Source organism: Budorcas taxicolor, chromosome 11 (assembly GCF_023091745.1).
Source record: "Budorcas taxicolor isolate Tak-1 chromosome 11, Takin1.1, whole genome shotgun sequence".
Lineage (NCBI taxonomy): Eukaryota > Metazoa > Chordata > Mammalia > Artiodactyla > Bovidae > Budorcas > Budorcas taxicolor.
Genome location: NC_068920.1, coordinates 62423547 through 62442494, shown reverse-complemented (window position 1 = coordinate 62442494; position 18948 = coordinate 62423547). Strand labels below are relative to the sequence as shown.

Below are 18948 nucleotides of genomic sequence, written 5' to 3'. Positions count from 1 at the left end.
GTGCAGAACACGTTGGCTGGCCTCCAGCCAAAGGGGGGAGGGGGAGAGGCTTGCCACATTCTGAGTCCGGGAAGCCCTGTTGAGGTCCACTGCGGTGAGTCCCATTTGTTCGGCAGAGTCAGGATGGCATCTCCTTCCTTTCTGTTTCCACCGACTCAGAGCTCCTTCCTTCCAAGCCCAGGACAGGGGAGGGGAGGGGACTGTCCTTGGAGAGGGCTATTGTGGAGATGAGCATAGGTGGGCCTGAAGGAGTGGCCTTCTTTGTGGACACGCTAGGCCGGTTCTTCCCACGCGGCCATGCCGATGCTGGTCCTGGTCATCAGTGTCTGTCGGGCTTCTCTGGATCGTGGAAAACTTCACCACAGCTCCATGTCTTAGTTCCTATTTCATCAGAACAAACCGAGGAAGCTGAGAAAGAGGAGCTCAGGGTCCAGCTGAAGCGGCACCATCCCTCCAGTCCCCTTGCTGGCAGTAAGACCTGCAAGCGGCCGAAGATCAAGGTGTCCCTCATCTCCCAAGGGGATGCAGCTGGAGGGCCCTGTGCCCCTTCCTCAGGGGCCGCTCCAGAAGGTGAGTGTCTCTTCGCCTGCTTAAATAACAACCGATGGGACCGTCCCGGAGACACAGTATTGCCCTCTTGGTGGCTACTTGCTGGGCAGCTCCTCCTCTCCCTCGGCGCAGCAGGCGCCCAGAGAAAGATAGCACGGGTTGCACGTGGGGGAGAGTGGGCAGTGAGCTAGGATCAGGGAGGCAGGACAGGGATCAGAGGGAGCTGGGGCTCATTCACAGCATCGTACTCTTTGTTTCCTTTTGCTTTCAATTAAAGATGATAAAATATTCCAGGAAGTTTAGAAAACAGAAGGAAAAGATAACCTCCAACTCTTCCCCACCCTAATGTAGAGTTATCCTTCCTTTTCCGCCTTTCAGTCTTTTCTATAATATTTTGCATTCAGCCTGGACTCTGGGACCCTGAAAGGTCAGCACCAGTCTGGACTGACCGGCGGCCTCGGGGTTTTCTGTTTTGCAGCCGCAGGAGGGAAGCCCCTCACCATGACGTTGGGACAGGCGTCCACAGGGGCCACAGAACTCACCGGGCTTCTCGCCACAGCCAAGTGAGTCTGTCTGCTGGTCTGTCTGTCCCCTTCTTTCCCTTCACCTCTTCTCAGGGTCCAGTGAGTGCTTTGGAAGATAGTGGATTCTGGAGTCTGTCTGTCCTGTGAACATGACTTCTTTCTGAGTCAGGTGTTTTTCCTTTGGGTCAACTCAGAGTTGACTTTTACTTAAAGTTTACAAAGTGTCCTGTAGCTCTTGCTTCAAGACCTGAAGTCTTTCCTTTAGGCCTGACTTTGAAGGACTGGAGGCTGGATTGAGAAGGTGAGACAAGACACCGAAGTTCTAGCCTTGCGTCCATTGCTGAAAGCCTTGCTGGGCCCCTGCTGGACCCTCCTGGTACTGCCAGGGACCTTTAGGTGACGGAGCTCCTGTCTTTGTCTCCAGGTCAAGTGCTTCTGAAGGGGGTGTCTCAGCCAGCCAGGCGTCCTCAGTGGTCTCCAGCAGCACCTCGCCCAGTGCCTTGCACACACTCCAGAGCCGCCTGGTGGCCCCGTCTTCTGGCAGCTCCCTCCCAGGTACCTGCTAACTCAGCACCCCCCACACCCCACCCTCACCTCCCAGCCAAGTCTCTCTGTCTGCTGCTGGAGAGTGGCCCTGGGAAAGCACTGTGGAGCTAGGTCTCAGGGGTGCGCCTCTGGGTCTCAAGCTTATTGTAGAGACTTGGCATGGAGCGGGAATTAACTTTGAGGTGGGGGAGTTCGGGGCCTTAACATCTGCAGGGAGTAAATGTCCTAGTTTGCAGGTGATGTCTCTTGTACTGTAAGGAAGGGGTCCCTAACCCACAGGCCTTGGCAGTCCTGGTAGGAACTGGGCCCCACAGCAGGAGGTGAGCTATTGGCTAGCGACCCAAGTTTCATCTGCCACTTCCCATTGCTTACATTACGGCCTGAACCATCCCCACTGCCCCCGCTCCAATTGTCTTCCACGAAAAGTCCCTGGCGCCAAAAAGGTTATGGGACTGCTGCTATAAGGAGGAATAGCAGGTAGGTGTCCAGCTGTGTTGGCATGTCTAGTCGAATAAAGCTGGAAATGGTACTGTATAGGGCATCAGCAGAATGAGACATGGTCCCCTCACCCTGCATTGAAAGGCTAGTTGCTTGAGCCCAGCAGGGTGCCCCGTTCTTCCAGAGGACCTTCCTCTTTGCTCTCGGGCCACTGGACTGTGTGCAACGTGAAGTCTAAGTCAGGTATTGGGGATTCTTCTGGCTTGCAAGTGGGTCCATGTTTTCCTTGGTGTTACTGAACCCATTCAAATTGCAGGCCAGGTGGTTTGGAGCTGGCTGGGATGTGCAGAGTGAATCCAAGACAGTGTGTCAGGAATAGTGGGCGTCGGGCACGTGTGCGTGCGTTCTGGCATCTCTCTGTGGGCACCGGAAATGTCCAGGGGAAAGTGTCAGTGTCTCAGTTGGTCACTGAGGATGGCGGGCACAGCTGCTCGTGAGAAGGTGCCCCAGCCCGCGCTGACGTCTCTCGTGTCCTCCCTTAGGGGCCGCGTCAGCCAGCAGCCTTCTCCAGGGCCTCAGCTTCAGCCTGCAGGACATCAGCAGCAAGGCCTCTGGCCTCCCGGCCAGCCCCTCCCCTGGGCCAGCCCCGCAGGTGCACATCTGCCTCCCCTGGGCGGGACAGGGCGGGAAGGGAGGAGGCCTCCTCGGCTTAGCTGGTTCTGGCAGGGACACTGGGTCAGGGACAGGTAGCCTCTGACTCCACAGCGGGGCACTACCAGAGGCTAGTGACAGGTTTCTAAATTTCTTTGTATCTTTGCTTTCTTGTTTGTAAAATGAGGATAATGATAGTACCTCCCTCGCAGAGCTGATGTGGGGATTAAATAAGAGAATATGTGGAAATGCCTGGCAGAGTGCCTTGCGTGGGGTAGGCGCTCAGTGCCCGGGGAGGTATCGCGCACGTGGGCCCGCCACGCTGGACTGTTGCAGCTTCTGACTGGCAGGGCTTGCGCCTGCAGGCCGCCAGTGTGAAGCTGCCCACCCCTGCGCAGAGCCTGGGCGCCGTCACCACGGGCACCGGCAGCATTGTCCGCGCTGTCCCTGTGGCCACCGCCCTCTCCTCCTTGGGCGCCACTCCCGGTGGGAAGCCCACAGCCATCCACCAGCTGCTGGCCAATGGGGGTCTCGCTAAGTTAGCAAGCAGCCTCCCTGGCCTGGCTCAGATCTCTAGCCAAGCATCAGGTAAGTCATGAGGACTGTGGGGATCTTCCCCCAAGACCATCCCACCTTGCATGGGCAAAGTATGACGCTGAGCCCAGCCCCACAGGGTCCTGGCCTTGCCCTCCCGGGATTCAGCTCTGTGGCTCCAGTCCCGGGGACGTGCGCGCACACAGGCTGCTCCTGCTGCTTTTGGAGCGACTGGCGGCCTGGGTGACCCAGCTGGGGAGGAGGCCACGACGGGAGGCCGGCTGGGGGAGTGTCACATGGGAGGTCAGGGGGGCGCTCCAGGAAAGGGAAGTGGAGGCTGGGACAAAACAGCCTACCACTCTCTGTCTCTCTCAGGCTTGAAGGTCCCCACCACCATCACTCTGACCCTGCGTGGCCAGCCCAGCCGGATCACCACGCTGAGCCCTGTGGGCACAGGAGCAGCCCCGTCAGAGGAGCCCGCCTCCCAGGCGCTGCCCTCCAGCTCACAGGTGAGTCTGTCTGGGGAGAGCGAGGACGTGGGCCCAGCGTTGGGCGGCGGGGCCCAGCTGGCTGGCTGGCTGGGGGAGCTGGGCTGGTCGGCAGGCCCGCTGCACCTCCACTCTCGGAGTTCGTAGCTTTGTTACTGCGGTTGGGTTTTGGGTCTTGTTTTTTAGAAGCATAGTTGATGTACATTGTGTTCGTTTCAGGCGTACAGCACACTCAGTTGTACCCTTTTTCAGATCCTTTTCCCTTTTAGGTGGTTATAAAACTGTTGAGCACAGTCCCCTGTGCTGTACAGTGGGTCCTTGCTGGTCGGAGCTTGTAGCTCTGAGGCTGAGGGAGTCGTGGGCCTCTTGGCGGCTTCCTCTCTGTAGCTCCCCTGGATTGGGTGAGGATTAAACATGAGCTGTGTTCAGCGCCGGGTCAGTGCTCGTCTTCTTCCCCTCTCCGCCTTTTTCTGCTCTGCTCTTGGCTTCACCGTTCAGAGGTTACGTAGGAGCAAAGTGGTAATGTTCTTTCTTTGACTCTCAGCCTTGGGCCATCCCAGGTCTTTGTGTTCATTGTTGTCTTTTCAGGGCACAGTTAGGTTTTTATAGCTCTTACCCAGGAAAACACCATTAGTTTCTCTTAGCTCACCTGATTTCCATTGTGACCTTTTCAAATAAAATGTTTCTAACTTCAAATCGCAATCTGAGGGCCACCCAAAGATCAGAGGTTAACAACAGAAAGTCCTGACTCCAGCAGGGCACGCGTGCTCCTCGAGTGTCCGGTTTTCAGCCGAGGCCTCCTGTGTGGGCCCTGGGGTGCAGCTTCCACGGCTGAGGCCTAGCCGGTCCCCTGACTGCTGCCAGGCCAGCCCCACCCTGGGACTGGGCACCGGTGCCCTCCCACCTGAGCCTCCCCAGGGGAAAGTACTGCTCAGAGGTGGTTACCCTGGCTTCATGCAGAGAGGTGCAGGTGATTTATTTTATTCTCTATTCTTTTTTTATTACAAAAGTGATTGCAGTTACTTTAAATAATCCAAAAGTTATAGAAATAAAATAATTTATAAAGTGAAAATTTCCCATGATACCACTCCCAGGGATGATAGCCCCTGTTGGTAGCTTGATATGCATTTTTCTAGATTATTCTTTCTACAAAATTCATTATTTTACTCTTTTGACAGAAATTGGACCACAGAATATGGCTGTTTTGTAACTAACCTTGGTTTGTGAAACACAAGGGCTCTTTCCCTGTGCTTTCCATGGGGACTTGTCTGTTCTTGTCAGTGGCTGTTTCTTGCTTCCCTGGGCTGATGGACTAAAGTGCATCTCACCAGTTCCTGTTAGAGAGCTATGTTTTGTTTCTCAGTAGCGCAAACATTGGTATGGTGACTACCCCTTGCTCACAATTTCTGTGTACCTCTGGGAGATTCCTATAGGCTGGAGACGGTAAGCTGGGGCCTGCACATCTAACGTGTGGCTGTTGTTGTTTAGTCGGTAAATCGTGTCCGACCTTCTCATGGCCCCATGGACTGTAGCCTGCCAGACTCCTCTTCTGCATGGGACTTCCCAGAACATCTGGCTAGCTGCTGACTAATTATTCTTCAGAAGGGTTTGTTCATTTACAGTTGAAGCCACAGAGATGAGAATACCTCTTTTCCTCCACCTTGTTGATTATGAAAATCAGTATTTTTAATTTTACTAATTTGATAGATGAAAAAAAATTGTTTTAATGTGCATTTTCCTGATTACTTATGAGGTTGTGTCTTTAATGAATTACTTGCCATATTCTGTATCTACTCAGTTCATAGAAACTTTATATATGCAGATATTTATCCTTTTTACAAATATGCAGATATACAAATTGTATATGCTTTATTCCAGTCAGTTACTTTTATATATATATATATATTTTTTTTTTTTTCTGTTGAAGTATTAAGTTGCTTGTCTTTTAATTTTTGTTTCTGGGTCTTTTATCAAACAGACATTAAAAATTGTTTATGTAGTTAAATCTTCAAATTCTTCCCTTTATGACTCTAAGGTTTTGTGTCTTAAGAAAGCTCTTCCCATTGTAAGGATATAATCTTTTTATGTTTTTAAAATTTTAATGTCTAAAACTGTGGTAAAATTTGCTTACAGACAGTTTACCATTTTGCCCTTTTTAAACTGACGGTTCCATGCCATATCCATGTTGCTGTACAGCCGTCACCACCGTGCGCCTCCAGAACTTGCCCATCATCCCTTGCTGCGACTCTGTTTGTGTTCTGTTACATTGCTTGTGTTCATTTGCTTACCTTCAGTCCATTTGGAGTTTATTTTTCACTCTGAGTGAGGTAAGGATCTGACTTACTGAGTCCATTCATCTTCCATTCATTTGAAGGGAGCTGCTCTCACATTCTAGCTTACTTACTGTACACACGGGACCTGTTAGTACCCTTGACCTATTTCTGTACTACTGGATTATTGTTTGATAATGCATGTTCTTAAGTATCAATTATGTTTCTAGTTCCCTAAGATCATCTTTATTCTTTTCTTTTTATAAATAATGAGTTTTAAGATTTGTTCATTGCCATTTTGGAATCAAATGAACTGAATGAGCACAACTGTTTCTTTTAAGTCAGTTAAAATGATTAATTACTTTCAAACATTTCCTAATATCAAACTGTCTGAATTCCAGATTCGGTATTTGTTCAGTATGTCCTGTTCTGTTTTTATTTTTTGCACATTCCTAAATTTTGTTGTATACGTATAAGAAACAAGAACTTCAGAGGTAACGCAAGTCTAGTCTTGATTTACTTTTGTTTTCCTCAGGGTTTTGACGTCTACATCTATTAGTAAGATTGGCCTACGGTTTTCTTCCTCTCTGCTCTTGCTTTTTGATGTATGTCCTTTGCTTGTCCAGTTTTAGAATATGGGAAACATTTTCTTTCTCATATTCTAAAACATTTATATAGCACAAAAATTACCAGTTGTTGATGGTTGGATGGAAATGACCTGTAGGCCATTTGGGCCTGTTTTCAGGCAGTCTTAACCTTTGTTGATGACACGTTGATATCCAACTAGAAGACAGATCCTCACCAGTTATGTTCCTTTTCTTTTAGATGGTCCTCTCCAGCTTGCTCTGGCTGGGGGCAGGTGGGGGGATCCAGTTAGAGTTGAGAAGAGAGCAGAGGTCAGCGAGAATCCTTTTCCATGGCTAAATTGAAGGACTTCTACTTGATGGTATTTACTTGAAAGCTAACTTTTTAGCTGAGTAAAATGGGTGTGCCAGTTACTAGGAGGGTTCTAGTGGTGATTGTTTTCCTTTAGACAAAGGAGGTGTTTCTAGGTTAAGGCTTGCTGATTCAGAAGTGTTTAACAGTTATTTCAGTGTTGAGACTGCCAGACAGAATGACCTCAGGGAAAGCTCAGGCCTTCTGTCTTCAGTTAGCTGTGTGACCCTGGGCAGATTGCCTGGCCTCTCTGCATTTTCTCATCTGGTCTAGCAAGGAGGTTGGCAGAAGTCAGTGACTATTGTGGTGGTGGGCTTAGTGGGGGCTGTCTCAGAAAGCTCTTCTGGCTCTGGGAAGATGGATTTCTAAAAGCTGAGAAACAGCCACCCATTTCTGATGCTTATTTGAACACTGACTGGATTATTGTTTATTAAGAAATTGCTAATCTTTTTAAGGTGTGATAATAGTTTTAAGTTTGAAAAATAATCTTTTTTAAATTTGGAGGTTATAGACTACAATATTTATGGAGAGAACGAATTTAAAAAAGAAAAGCTTGTGAACACGGATAGACTTCTGTAAGGTCTGCGCCCTTACTCATCTCTGCTGTTCCCGGTGGAGATGAACACTTACTGTGTGTTTCCTTATGAAACTGGGCCATTATGCGGCCCTACAGCTGCAAAGCTGCAGGAGAAAGGGGAGACAGTGTGGTGCCCTGTGTCAGGGTCCTGGGAATGGACTCCTTGACTGTGATCACAGGGCCCTCGTCAGGCTGGCAGGCAGCCTCCAACTGTCCGCCCAGCGGGGTCATTGCTCCCAGCATTCCTGGTCTGGACAGAGCTCATCTGTGTGCATTCCAGCCCGCCCTGGGGCCGGGCCAGCTCGTGGGCCACGGAACCTTTCAGGTTTTGATTGTCAGACCTTCATTCCTCCTCACCTGTGTCCTCCCCGCCCCCCATCCCCGCCTTTACCGCATCCTCAGAGACCTCTTAGGAGTTTTCCATAGGCGGAACTAGAGAAATAGGGAGAACCTTTGTGGAAAAAGGCCAGCTCCCTCTACTTCTTTCTTCCCAAGCTGCAGGGCTCAACAATTCACGGCATCCTCCACAGCACTTAAAAAATGAACATGACCTAGAGCAATGATACTGCCAGAGCAGTCATGGAAAACTTATCTTCAACTCTATCACCCTTAACAGGTCACCCGTTTCCTTTTTCCTGCATTCTTTCCCTTTTTTTTTACATAATGATAGGAGCCAGTGGTTATGGTTGACACACAGGCGCTTTGTGCAGGTCGGCGTGTGTAGCCTCGCAGCAGCCCTGGGGAGCGGGTGCCCTGGTGTCTGGCTCACAGAGGAGGGAAAGGGGACCCAGAGCGCGGAGGCCACGGCCCTGAGAAGTGGTGGCGGCGGCTCTCTGGCTGCAGAGTCTGTGGCTGCTGGAACACCCATTCTTGTACCTCTGCCTTCCCCCACCGAGCATTATTGCTTTGGAATAAGTTCTCAGGGCGGGGTAACTGGCTTAGGGAGAGGGTCGGTTGTGCTAACCTGGCAAGCTGTTGACCTTGTTCACTGCCTCTCCCGCCACAGCGCCTGCCTCCAGCCCCCTGAGGACACTGTGCCACGTCTTCCTTTGCCAGGCTGGTGACGGCTGCTGCACGGTGAGGCCTGGGCTGCGGTGCGGTCCTGCTGAGCTGTCCATTTGTCCAAAGACCTCTTTAACACAGTCATTCTTGCCTCTCTGTCAGCTGTCTTCAGGGCTGGGCCTCCGGGTCTTGTGTAATCATGAGGCAAGGTGATACAGCACCAGCAACGGGACCCTGTACCCCAGTCGCTACAGATCTGATTCCCAGAATCTCCAGGTCCTCAGCAGACATGGCTGGGCACGAATCTGAGGCACTGCTTCCCTGTCAGTAGCTGTCACTTGACCCAGGAAGCGGTGTCAGACTGCTTATTGCATCGTGATAAAGGAGCACCTCTTGGAAGTCTGTGCCTCCCCACGCCAAGTTAGGAGGAGGCATATCTGTGGTCTGGGGCTGTAGGAATTGAGGTCAAGATCCCTGTGCTGAGGGCAAGGATCATCCCGGTCCCCAGCTGGCAGCTCAGTGCCAGGGGGCTTGCTCTGTCCGTCATTGTCCACAGTCGTGGGAGAGGTCTTTCCAGGCGGCACTCACCGTGGGAGTCCCACTGGGTACCTGGTGCCTGCGGAGGCCTGGGGACTCCACCCCCAACCCATGAGAGGGCACAGAGAGCCGACTGTCCTCTCTGAGTCCCTTTGGCCGCTTCCAGACCTGGGGACAGCAGCTGCTGGGAGCAGAGAGCCAGCTTTTCTTTTTTCCATCGTGTTTGGGCAGTTCTTGTATTCCCAAGAGGACGAAGGGGACAGCAGACAGAGTGGCCTGGAGGGCCCGTCAGTGATGAAGACGTTGTGGGCTTGAGGCTTTGCATCTGGCACCTAAGGAACTGTGGATGCGACCAGAGATGAGAATTTGCCGGGCCAGAGGAAAGAAGCCCCAGCCCCTGAAATTTCTGTGCTCAGTGGTGGAGCAGGGACAGCTGCTAAGTGAACATCTTGGCCATTCGTCCCATGAAACTCGGACAGCAGGACAACAGATGCCGTGCTTCTGTGTTTCCGTTTCAGCTCTGTGTGTGAGTCTCGTCTTGCTCAGAAGTGGGAGGATGATCAGCATTGACTCTCCTGTGCAGGGTGCTCAGTGCCAGCCTGAGTCCTGGAGGTGGAGGTCCCTGGAGAAGTGATTACTGAGGATGGAGCCCTGAGCCCTTCCTTACCTCCGCATGACACTTGTGTGCAAAAGTATTTTTAGATTTGGTTTAGAATCTATCCTCCAGAGCAGGCTTCTTTCCCTGTTGTACTCTAGAAAGTTTCCAACCCAGGTGTAAGGCATCCCACGCATGACTCTTCCGTTATCTGTAGGCAGGGAGGACCCACAGCGTACCATGGCTGGACCTGTGGTGAGGGTCCTGACCTGGGGGCAGTGCGTATCCAAAGCAAGCCACCTATGTTCAGTCCAGGAGCCTCAGTCCAGTCTGAGTGGCAGCTGGGAGGGAGCCTGTGGTATAGAGGAATCTCAGACAAGGCAGACTGGGGGTCCAGGCAGGGCCCGGGGCAGTGCACACCCCAGGCGTGGAGTGGGCAGGTTATACACTGTACCCTCCCCGACCTCCTGCTGAGCTTGTCTCCGAAGTGATTCACACAGAATTAGCCTGCATCCTTGCATTAGTGGGCAGGTAACTGCTTTCTAAAATTCAGGCAGCATTCAGTAAGTTGGAGGAAGATATGAAATGTGAAAACATCTGGGGTCAGGGGTGTGGTGACTTTACAGGTAAGATCGTAACATACCAAGAGGAACTGAGGACAGTGAGGCTGTGAGGCCTGTGTGGAGCTTTTACCAGTCACTCAGCGCAGGTTCCTGAACAACCCATTCACAACTTAGGCGTACATTATAGTCAGCACTGGGGGGCTGCTCTGAAAGATGCTGACCCCCCGTGGGCTGGGGCCAAAGGAGAGGCTGAAAAAACATCCCGTGTTTGTCTCAGTCCTAGTAAGCTTCCCACGAATGATTTCCTGAGGCTTGGCTTATACACCGGGAAGGATGCCAAAGCTGGAGAAGGGGAATAGTCAGAACCTTGGTTCTGCTGCACTGTGGAGGGACGGGCTAAAGGGGGAAGTAGTTGAAGTCCCTAGAATCATGCTCCGCAATTCCATACTTCTCTAGCCACATTTCTCGAAGTGGAGAAGGAGCTTTCCTCTGCCAATCACGTAACAGACCTAGAGTCCCTGACCTCGGAAGGTGACACTACTGGCCAAAAATGTAGAAGGATCCAGAGGGCTTTAGCTGAGTTCTTGGGTGACAGGTACATGTTGATGCTCTGTGAAAACAGTCTTTGAAGATGAGGTCGCTGATGGAGGAAGACCTGTCCTCAGCTCCAGCGCTGGGACAGTCCTTGGCTGGATGGGGTATCGAGCTGAGCTGCTGTGACAGTTCTGTTTTTCCATTAGGCAAAACAATTAAAAATAAAAACAGATTTTGGATTGCTTCAACATGTCTTCAGTCAACTGCTTCCTTTTATTCTGGTAACCACCCAGTGGAATGGCACAGAAAACAAAAGCTACAATATTATGGTAATTCTGCTGCCCATCCTGATGCCTGCAATACCCACGAGGTGGGCGCTGTAACTCCCCTTTTACAGATGAGGAGACTGAGGCACAGAGAAGCCACGCAGCAGGACTGAACCGGACAGGCTGCTACCAGTATCTGTTCTTCTCGGCTCTGTGCTGGGATTCTGCAGTGGGAGACCACAAGTAGAAATAAGCGCAGGAGGTGAGGGGATGGTGGCTTGGCCTTCATGTGACTCCTTTCAGTTTAGACCCTAGGCCCACCAGGCCTAGAGTGACTGCTGCTGCCCTGGTGGGCTCTTGGCTGGGCCTGAGTCAGTAGGTGGGGTCCCTCACCCTTGATCCTGAGAGATGGAAACCTCTTCTCATATCCTGTCCCTCTGCTGCCCTCCAGTAATTAACGACTTAGTGATGAATGAGAGAATTCCAACCTCCGCGTTATCTGTGATCTTGTATCTAAGAAGACCTTCCTGAAAGTAAAGTGAAAGTGTTAGTTGCTCAGTCCTGTCCAGTTCTTTGCAACCCCATGGACTTTGCAACTTCTCTGTCCATGGGACTCTCCAGGTAAGAATACTGGAGTGGGTTGCCATTTCCTCCTCCAGGGGATCTTCCCACCCCAGGGATCCCACCTGGGTCACCTGCACTGCAGGCAGATGCTTTACTGTCTGAGCCACCAGGCAGTCCCTTAAATCCCAGGTGCCTGCCTTCAACCTTGGAGCCCCCGTGGTGGAAACTGTGGTTCTGGTATACCGCTGAAAAGGCCTTCACATGCGAGCTCTTCTCGTTCCCTTCCTTACTAGAGACCTCATCTCACTTCAACCCCAGTCTCACCGACTTGGGTGTGTCAGATGAAGGGGAGGTGAAGATTAGGTTGTTTAAATGACAGCTGTCTTAAACTTGAGCAGAATAAGGACAGGGCCATAGCAGATTAGGATGCAGAAGAAATTCTGTTGCCTTTCCATCTCCCTCTCCAAAGCCTGTGTTTTAGTTAGGGTTGATGGCTGCGAGAAGCAGGAAACTCTCCACTACCCAAATTAGTTCTAAAAGGCGATACTCTCACAAGGTGCCGTCACTGACGGGCAGCCTGCCAGTCTCTGCTGCTCGCCTGAGGATGCCCACTGAGCTGGCATGGCCAGGGGCCGTTTTGACTCTCGTCACCGGGTTTTCCATCCCTTTGTGAGTGGCCAGTCTGTCTTTCATCCACATTCTGAGCACAGTGAGTCTGGTTGGCTCAATCCCACGTGCAGGTTGGTTCTTCTCATATCCTTTCTCACCCCAGTTTGGTAACATCCGGAGGATGAAGTCCTATGGCCCATGTTTTTGCCTTTCTAAGGGATTAAAAAACAAAACTACCTGAGCTATTTCGGGGCGTGTGTGTGTGTGTGTGTGTGTAACTTACATTGAGAGCATAGGGACATCCCATGTTCATTTCATCCAGTTTCCCATAGTTCAGTCTAAGTCAGTAAAGATTGACACATTTGACTACATAGAAATTTAAAGCTGCGGTTTAAAAAAAAACACCTTTTTTAAAAGTGTGAAATAAATTGTGTATGTGTGTGTGAAAGAAAACAGAAAAGAATGGAAATATACATATCTACCTGTTGGCAGATATCCTGCAGAGGATAAAAGGATTAGGGAAAAAGAGATCTGTATACAAACCCCAACAAATGTTAAACAACATAATGAAGCATCACAATACACCTAGGAGAAAGGCTAAAACAAAAAACAGAATGAGGATGCAGGGAAAATGTATCTCTTCTACATCACTGGTGGGAGCATCAAATGGGTTGCTCCAAGTTTTTGCTATGACTACATATTACTTTTAATATCCAGGTGGCTCAGTAATAAAGAACCCGCCTGCCAATGCAGGGGATGTAGGTTCTATCCGTGGGTCAGGAAGATCCCCTGGAGTAGGAAATGGCAACCCACTCCGGTATTCTTGCCTGGGAAATCCCATGGACACAGAAGCCTGGCGGGCTACAGTCCGTGAGGTCGCAAAGAATCAGACATGAGTGAGCGGCTATACCACAGCAGCAGAAATGAATGTTGTGTGGGCTGAATGCACCGTAGTTTTTGTTAACTGCTCCCTTGTTGAGTGGCATCTTGACTGTTTCCAGATAGGGCTGCTGTGAGCATTTCCAAGGCGGTGTTTGTATAAACTTCCGTTTTCATGTCTCTGGCATAAATGCCCAGCAGTGTGATTATCAGGTCATATGGTAGATTTTTACCTTTTGAAGAAACTGTCAAACATTTTCCTAAGTAGCTCTTCCATTTTATGGTCCCACCAGTAATGTAGTCAGTCGCTCAGTCGTGTCCGACTCTTTGCAACCCCGTGAACCGCAGCACGCCAGGCCTCCCTGTCCATCACCAACTCCCGGAGTCCACCCAGACCCAAGTCCATTGTGTCAGTGATGCCATCCAACCATGTCATCCTCTGTTGTCCCCTTCTTCTCCTGCCCTCAATCTTTCCCAGCATCAGGGTCTTTTCAAATGAGTCAGCTCTCCACATCAGGTGCCCAGAGTATTGGAGTTTCAGCTTCAACGTCAGTTGCTCCAGTGAACACCCAGGACAGTAATGCAGAAGAGATCCATTTTCCCTGCATCCTTATACTGTCTCTGTTTTTTGTTTGAGCCATTCTAGGTATATGGTGATATTTCATGTTTAAAATTTGTTGAGGTTTATATGGTCTAGGATCTGGTGGTTCTGTCCTCTTGGTATATTTTCTGTAGGTGCTTGAAAGATTATACTGTTGGGTGGAGGGTAAATGGTGATAAAATTCTGTTGCTTGATGGTATTGAGTTCTTATAGCTTATACCCTTGCTGATTTTCGTCATGTTCTGTTGGTTGAGAGAGTGCTGTTGAAATTTCCAACAATAATTGTGGAATTGTCTCTGTCTCCTTTAAGTTTTTGCTTCAAATATTTTGCAGTTCTGTTATCTGGCGCATACCACTTAGGATTTCTGTGTCTTTTTGGTGGATTGACCTTTTTATCATTATGTAATGTCCCTCGGACTGCAAGGAGATCCAGCCAGTCCATCCTGAAGGAAATCAGTCCTGAATATTCATCAGAAGGATTCATGCTGAAGCGGAAACTCAATACTTTGGCCACCTGATGTGAAGAACTGACTCATTTGGAAAGACCCTGATGCTGGGAAAGACTGAAGGCAGGAGAAGGGGACGACAGGATAAGATGGTTGGATGGCATCACCGACTCAGTGGACACGAGTTAGCAAATTCCAGGAGTTGGTGATGGACAGGGAGGCCTGGCGTGCCGCGGTCCATGGGGTTGCGAAGAGGCAGACAAGACTGAGCAACTGAACTGAACTGAATGTCTCTCTGTACCTGGTTATTTTCTTTGCCCTGAAGTTTACTTTTATCTGACAGACATTCACATGTCACATCTGATTCCGTTTCTGGTTTTGGTATTTTTTTATGCTTTAAGAATTGTCTTTCATTATTTTTGGCTGCTCTGGGCCGCCGTCGCCGCGCGTGGGCCTGCTGTAGTGGCGCGCTCGGGAGGCTGTGCTGCAGTGCACGGCTTCTCATTGCGGTGGCTTCTCTCGCTGTGGAGCGCCGGCTCTAGGGCGTGTGCACTTCAGCAGCTGTGGCTCATGGGCTTATTTGCCCCGTGGAATGTGGGATCTTCTAGACCAGGGGTCGAATCCGTGTCTTCTGTGTTGACAGGCAGATTCTTAATCCCTGGACCAGCAGGGAAGTCCCATGATTATCTTTTTTGTACCCTTTCTTCTATTGCTAAACATCTCCAGTTATTTTCTACAATAAATTCCCAGAAATAAGACAGTCAAATGGTGTGAGTCATTTTTGTGACTTACTGTTGTCTAAGCAGCTTGTGATAAATTACGCCCTCACCAGCAATGCATAATGCTGCTTGTTGGTTTTTAACTTCACCTCACTATATGTTTAATTTAGAACAATGGAACAGTGGGAAATGTTTCCTTTTTCTTTCTGCAGCTCAGTTCTGAAATTAGAAATTTCCTGTCGAAGGAACCACATATCCCAAGTTCTAATTTGGGACATACGGGAATGTGGTAAGAAGGGAGATGGAGAAATGGGTAATCTTTTATTTGATGTCATAGCTGCTAACATACATGAACACACACCCGCACTCAACTCACACACATGAACATTACACGTGTGTACAGGCGTCCGTGCCTCACACCCTCACAAGCACATCACACATAAGTAATAGCATTTGTGCCCGCACCAGTTTACTCCTAGGTTTTGTCTTATTCTGTTTGGCCTGCTATAATAAAATGCCACAAATTTGGAGGCTTGTAAGTGAGAAATTTATTTCTCACAGTTCTGGAGGTTGGCAGTTCTAAGACCAAGATGCCTACAAACTCAGTGTCTGGTGAGGCCCCCTTCCTAGGCTGTCTCTTAGCTGTAACCTCCCTTGGCAGAAGGGGGCAAGGGAGCTTTCTCAGCCTCCTTCATCAGGGCACTGACCCCATCCACATGGGCTCTCCCTCATGGCCTGATCGCCTCCTGGAGGCCCCGCCCCCGTTGCGCCGTCACACTGGGATTGGGCCGGGAGGCCATGACGTGAGACCACGGCAGACCCCTCACGGAGCCCCTGGCTAGGCGGGGGGCTCAGCGTGGCCCGGGCATCCTCGGAGTCTGTCTCTGGCTTTTACTCCCTTATCCTTGCCCAAAGTCCCCGCCACTACCAGTTGCAGAAGTCTTAACCACTGGTCTGGGAGCGGAGCTTGACTCTGGGACGGGAAATGAGGGTTTGGAGAGATAAGCCTCCGAAGAAGGTGAAAGCAGAGCTTCCTCTCCTCTCTGAGATGGTGAGTGAGTTTGGCTAAACCCCTGGGTATAGCTCTGGATGGTGACAGAGGTCTGGATTCTGACAGACCCGTGTCAGGAACCAGGGCTGGCACCTGCCACATGGGTGGGGTTGAGTAGCAGCTTCGAGAGGCAGTTATGATTTGTGTCTGTGGTGTCTCCCTTTTGTTTTTCCTAACATTTTAACAGAGTTTCGTTTCTCTCCTTGTTTAGTCTCAGGAGTGTGTGTGTGTGTGCACGCGCGCAGGGGGAAGTGGATGGGCTTGGCCCATATCTCTGCCCTGGTAGTCAAGAGTGGCTTCTATCCCTTCTCCAAAGCGGGGTGGGAAATTGGCCCAGGTCACTGGCGGGAAGAGCTGCTCTTCTGCAGGCCCACCAGTGTCTGGGGCTGATGGGATAACCACTTCTCCAGAATGAACCTGGGCATGGCTCCTGTGTGGGTCAGAGCCCTCTGGGAGCCACTCAGAGGCAGGTAGGGAATTCTGAGGGGGAGGGTGCCGGGAGCCACCACGGGAGATCCCACCCATGACAGGTCATGCGGAGAAGATCTGATGGGCAAAGGTGGATCAGAATTCGAGGGACTCCCTGGACCGGCTCAAGCATCTACCCCAAAACCAGAATCTGTCTGTCTTACTATTTTGCGCCTTTCACCAACTCTCCTGACATTAACAGGGGGCTGTCCCCGACCACCTTTCTGTGGGGAATATCAACATTACTGCTGCTGCTAAGTCACTTCAGTCGTGTCCAACTCTGTGCGACCCCATAGACGGCAGCCCACCAGGCTCCCCCGTCCCTGGGATTCTCCAGGCAAGAACACTGGAGTGGGTTGCCATTTCCTTCTCCAATGCATGAAAGTGAAAAGTGAAAGTGAAGTCGCTCAGTTGTGTCCAACCCTCAGCGACCCCATGGACTGCAGCCTACCAGGCTTTTCTGTCCATGGGATTTTCCAGGCAAGAGTACTGGAGTGGGCTGCCACTGGGGCTCTAGCTAATAAGTCTCCTGGACGTGAGAGGAGTATTTCAAATCAAACCCCCTCTGTTAGCATTCTAGCTTGCTTGGCAGGTTTATCCAGACTCTTGCAGCTACGCATGTGATTGTTCACAGCCTCCCAACTGTGAGAGGCACGGGAAGCCTAAAACATAGAGCCCTTCAAAGAGTTAAAAACTATTAGAGTAGTGCTGGTGTAGGATTTCACTGTTGAGCCAGTGCTTGTTGCTAAGTTCCCATATCTCTTATCCACTGTGCACCTGGGAGCACATTCGTTAACATAGTTAGAATGTAAGAAAAAACAAGTGTAGCCTTGAAACTGACCACATCAGACCTTTGAGCTAATTGGTTCTTTCTTGTAACTCACTGCACCTTTGCTCCGTGAGAAATGTAACCCTGTTTAATACTTTCTGAGGCTGACATAGATTAGAAATATAAAGAAAAAACACTTCAAGGGAAAATAAGTTTTCTGGTTGAGCAGCCTTTATCAAAAGAGGGTCATAAAATGTCCATAGGCCTCCAAGGCCAGAAGATAATGTACACAACATCATTTGTGGGAAAGGTATGCAGAAAAAATCCTGGCTTCGATAAGGGCAAAACTGCTGGAGTGTTTGGGCTGACTCTGCGTGACCTTGCATCCTTCATTTCCCTCTATGTACAAGTCAAAGTATAAAAGTCCCTTTTGAAAATAAAGTTACGGGCCTCACTCACTGAAGAAGCTTGGTCACCCCGTGTCTTTCTTTCGTTTTTTCTCTCTCTTACTCTCCTTTTCAGGCTGATCCCTTGGAGCATAGAGGCTCTCTGGGTTCACTTATATGCCTGGGCTTCTAGAACCTGAACAGGAAGATGCTCTGCATCTTCACTCCCCCGGGAGACCGGGAGGGCGCCTGTGGCCTCCGTAAACAGAGCAAGTCCCTTGTCTTGGGGCTTCATTAGCTTTCTGTGTAAACCAAGGAACATCAGCTTCTATTCTTTCCTCTCTCATTCATTCATTCATTCATTCACCAGTGCTGTTTCTCCCGAGGGTTCCCCTGGATCCTGCGGGGGCTGGACCCCGGCAGGAGGGGGGTTCTGATGCTGACTAATATGTACAAACACGGTAATAATTGAGGTGGAAAAGAATCTGGGTGGGTCCCGGACCCCTGTCCTGTGGCCTGCCTATAGTCTCTCAGTCGTGCCCACCTCTGAGACCCCATGGGCTGTAGCCCGCCAGGCTCCTCTGCCCATGGGTTTCCCTGGGCAAGAATACTGGAGTAGTTTGCCATTCCCTTCTCCAGGGGCTCTTCCTGACCCAGGGGTTGAACCCAGGTCTCCAGCATTGCAGGCAGATTGTTTACCGTCTGAGCCAGCAGGGAAGCCCACTGTCTATGGAGACAAGTAGAATTGGGGATTGGTGGTGAGCAGGAAACGCTGACTGCCCTGAGGGAGCCTACATTCTGGGGCAGAGATAGAGAATGGGTCTGGCAGTGGCAGGATGGGCGAAGCACTGGGTGCCTGAAGGCACGTGGGAGGGGTGCCCGAGCCAGTCAGGCTTCCCCAGATTCTTCTGAGAGGGGCTGGAAGGAAGAGCCAGAGCCGTGGAGAGATTGCTTTTCAGGTCAGTGTTATCTGTGCTTCCCGGTCCGAGGAAGGGCCAGGCAGCTGGGGAACTGAAGTGGGGCCTCAGGACTCAGCCCAGACAGGCTGTGAGGGTGGGGACATCACGGTGGGGAGGGGGATGCCATGGGGGTGTGGAGTCAGGAAACTGGGAGGAAGCAGGGCCAGCAAGGAGCCTTTCACACTAAGACGTTTGAGGTTTAACTTGAGGGCAGTGGGGGGTATTGGCCAGGTTTATGCAGAGCTGGAATGGGAATGAGTCTTCTAATTTGCCTTCGGACTTCCTCAACACACAAGGCCATTTCAAAGTGGCGCTGCTCTACAAGAGGCGCTACAGCCCCCCCACTCCAGCCTTGGTGTTTTCGTTCTAGCTTTCATCTCTGCCTGTGCTGGGTCTTCACTGCTGCATCTGGGCTTCTCTACTGCAGCGCACCGGCTTCTGATTGTGGTGGCTTCCCTTGCTGCAGAGCAGTGCTCTCGGGTGCTCG

The 18948-nt window shown here is 50.6% G+C and overlaps 1 protein-coding gene across 9 annotated transcripts in view; it reads left to right on the top strand.

Annotated features, from left to right (window-relative positions):
* Window positions 1–14869, top strand: part of KANSL3 (KAT8 regulatory NSL complex subunit 3) — a 44705-nt gene extending 29836 nt beyond the window's left edge. Inside the window, exons 16-22 of one of the 9 annotated variants that reach the window (XM_052649475.1) lie at window positions 277–570; window positions 1028–1112; window positions 1498–1628; window positions 2600–2709; window positions 3074–3296; window positions 3618–3751; window positions 13997–14869. In XM_052649475.1, the coding sequence (XP_052505435.1) occupies window positions 277–570; window positions 1028–1112; window positions 1498–1628; window positions 2600–2709; window positions 3074–3296; window positions 3618–3751; window positions 13997–14023 (1004 nt within the window). In that variant the 3' untranslated portion in view covers window positions 14024–14869. Of the gene's footprint in view, window positions 1–276; window positions 571–1027; window positions 1113–1497; window positions 1629–2599; window positions 2710–3073; window positions 3297–3617; window positions 3752–3982; window positions 4081–6825; window positions 6996–8519; window positions 10995–13996 lie in introns of those variants that run through there. The other 8 variants (XM_052649476.1, XM_052649480.1, XM_052649479.1 and 5 more) reach the window with 8 other exon arrangements.
* The last annotated feature ends 4079 nt before the right edge of the window (window positions 14870–18948 follow it).